A 1,647-nucleotide genomic window follows, 5' to 3' on the forward strand; every position below is an offset into this window, starting at 1 on the left:
GATCGCTCTCGCGCACGCGAAACTAGGACAGGTCAGAGAGGCAGACAAACAATACAAAAAACAAAACCGGCCGCGTCACTGTTTGTTAGCCGTTGTTGTTTGCGGCACAGAGAAGAGAATATCTCTCGAAATGATTAGGCGCACGGCACGTAGAACAAAACGAAAAGCCACAGTGTGTATAGTATCTGGACTAGGAAAGCAACAACACCAAACACAAAACAAAACGGGGGCACAAAATAAACCCACTGAAGTTTGCGGTTGTTGCGGAGTAAAACAGAATATAGCACACTCACCGTTCTTGGGGCAGCAGACAAACTCGACGCCGGCGAAGACGGAGATGCCGCAGGGCAGCAGCATGGCGAACGAGCGCAGCTGCATGTCGCGGTCGGCGCACGACTGGGCGGCCGTCTCGTTCCAGCGGCCGAACTCCCAGCAGCGCGTCTGGTTGTGCACGTGGTCGAACAGGCACGACTCGGGCACGAGCAGCGCGTCGCTCTGGAACGGGCCCTCTGCGGAAAAAAGGAAAGAACAGAAAAAATGAGATGCGGGGGAAAAAAAAGTAATATTATTGGGCGAGTGATGTTACAGAGTGGAAGGGGCTGGAGGGTGGGGGGCGCCTGCCAGCGCGCTGGAAGCACTCCCGCCGCGCGCGCACGGCCAGCGGGTCTGCCTACCGAGCAGGGCGCCCTGCCGCTGGAGCGGGGCCGCACAGATTAGTCCGCAACCCCACCTTCACTTCTCCATCTGTCTCCATCTATCTCTCTCCATCTCTCTCCCTCACACACACACACACAGCCACGCGCACAGTCCGAGCGGATAACGATAAAAATAATTAAACGCCGCAAAGGCTATCCACGTAATAAAATAAAAAGGAGGGGGGGGGGAGAAAAGATGGGGGCCTGTTATATGAGTCACAATTTTCATACAAACCAGAGGCAAGGCACAGCGCGGTCTCCGATTAAATGCATAAGCAGTGAAAGGACGGGGGAGAGGGGGAAAGGGGAGGAGAGGAAAGGAGAGAAAGGGCGAGGGTTGCGCGAGAGGGTGCTCCCCAGCCACACGGGCTCGCCGCCGCGCTCGCCCTGGCCTCCCACCCATCCCAGCTGTCAGTCGGTGGGCTGCGCAGTTTGGGAAACTCGCACACATCGCATAGCGCCTCGGGCCGCGCACAAGAGTCGGCAAAGTTATTCTGCACTCGTGACGACGCGCCGCCGCCACGCCCCGCCGGTTAGTTTTGCATATGAGCACAACATGCAATGCCCCCCCGCCTTGCATTTCTTCTTCCCCTAGCGAAGCAGTCGCTCGTAAACATCGCGGAGTTAGTGGCGTTATTCGCAATGCGGGACACACCCTCTCACGGCGGCGTGGCCGTTGGCGGCGGGGTGGGACTGCGCCGTCCCTTATATGCACCTGCCGGCCAAGATCCCGCTCTTTGTAAATTCAATCCAAGAAGAAACATTAATACACACAAAAAAAAGAAAACAAAGAAAGAAACGGTGGTCGAAAAAAAAAAATAACAATCCCACTGGTATGAATGCACGCGCACGTCCCCGCGCTAGCACAACAGGTCGACACTGTTCCATTTTTTTTTTCAAACGGTAGACTTTTGCGTGGGGAATGAGAGGCGGGGTCGCTCGGGGAAGGGGA

The 1,647-nt window shown here is 56.0% G+C and overlaps 1 protein-coding gene across 3 annotated transcripts in view; it reads right to left on the reverse strand.

Annotated features, from left to right (window-relative positions):
• Positions 1-1,647, reverse strand: part of LOC113207745 (amyloid-beta-like protein) — a 136,061-nt gene that overhangs the window by 25,015 nt on the left and 109,399 nt on the right. For all 3 annotated transcript variants that reach the window (XM_052271457.1, XM_052271448.1, XM_052271440.1), the window contains exon 4: positions 294-509. In XM_052271457.1, coding sequence (XP_052127417.1) covers positions 294-509 — 216 coding nt within the window. The remainder of the gene's footprint in view (positions 1-293; positions 510-1,647) is intronic.

This window comes from Frankliniella occidentalis, unplaced genomic scaffold (assembly GCF_000697945.3).
Source record: "Frankliniella occidentalis isolate FOCC.00 unplaced genomic scaffold, Focc_3.1 Scaffold6, whole genome shotgun sequence".
Taxonomy (NCBI): Eukaryota; Metazoa; Arthropoda; class Insecta; order Thysanoptera; family Thripidae; genus Frankliniella; species Frankliniella occidentalis.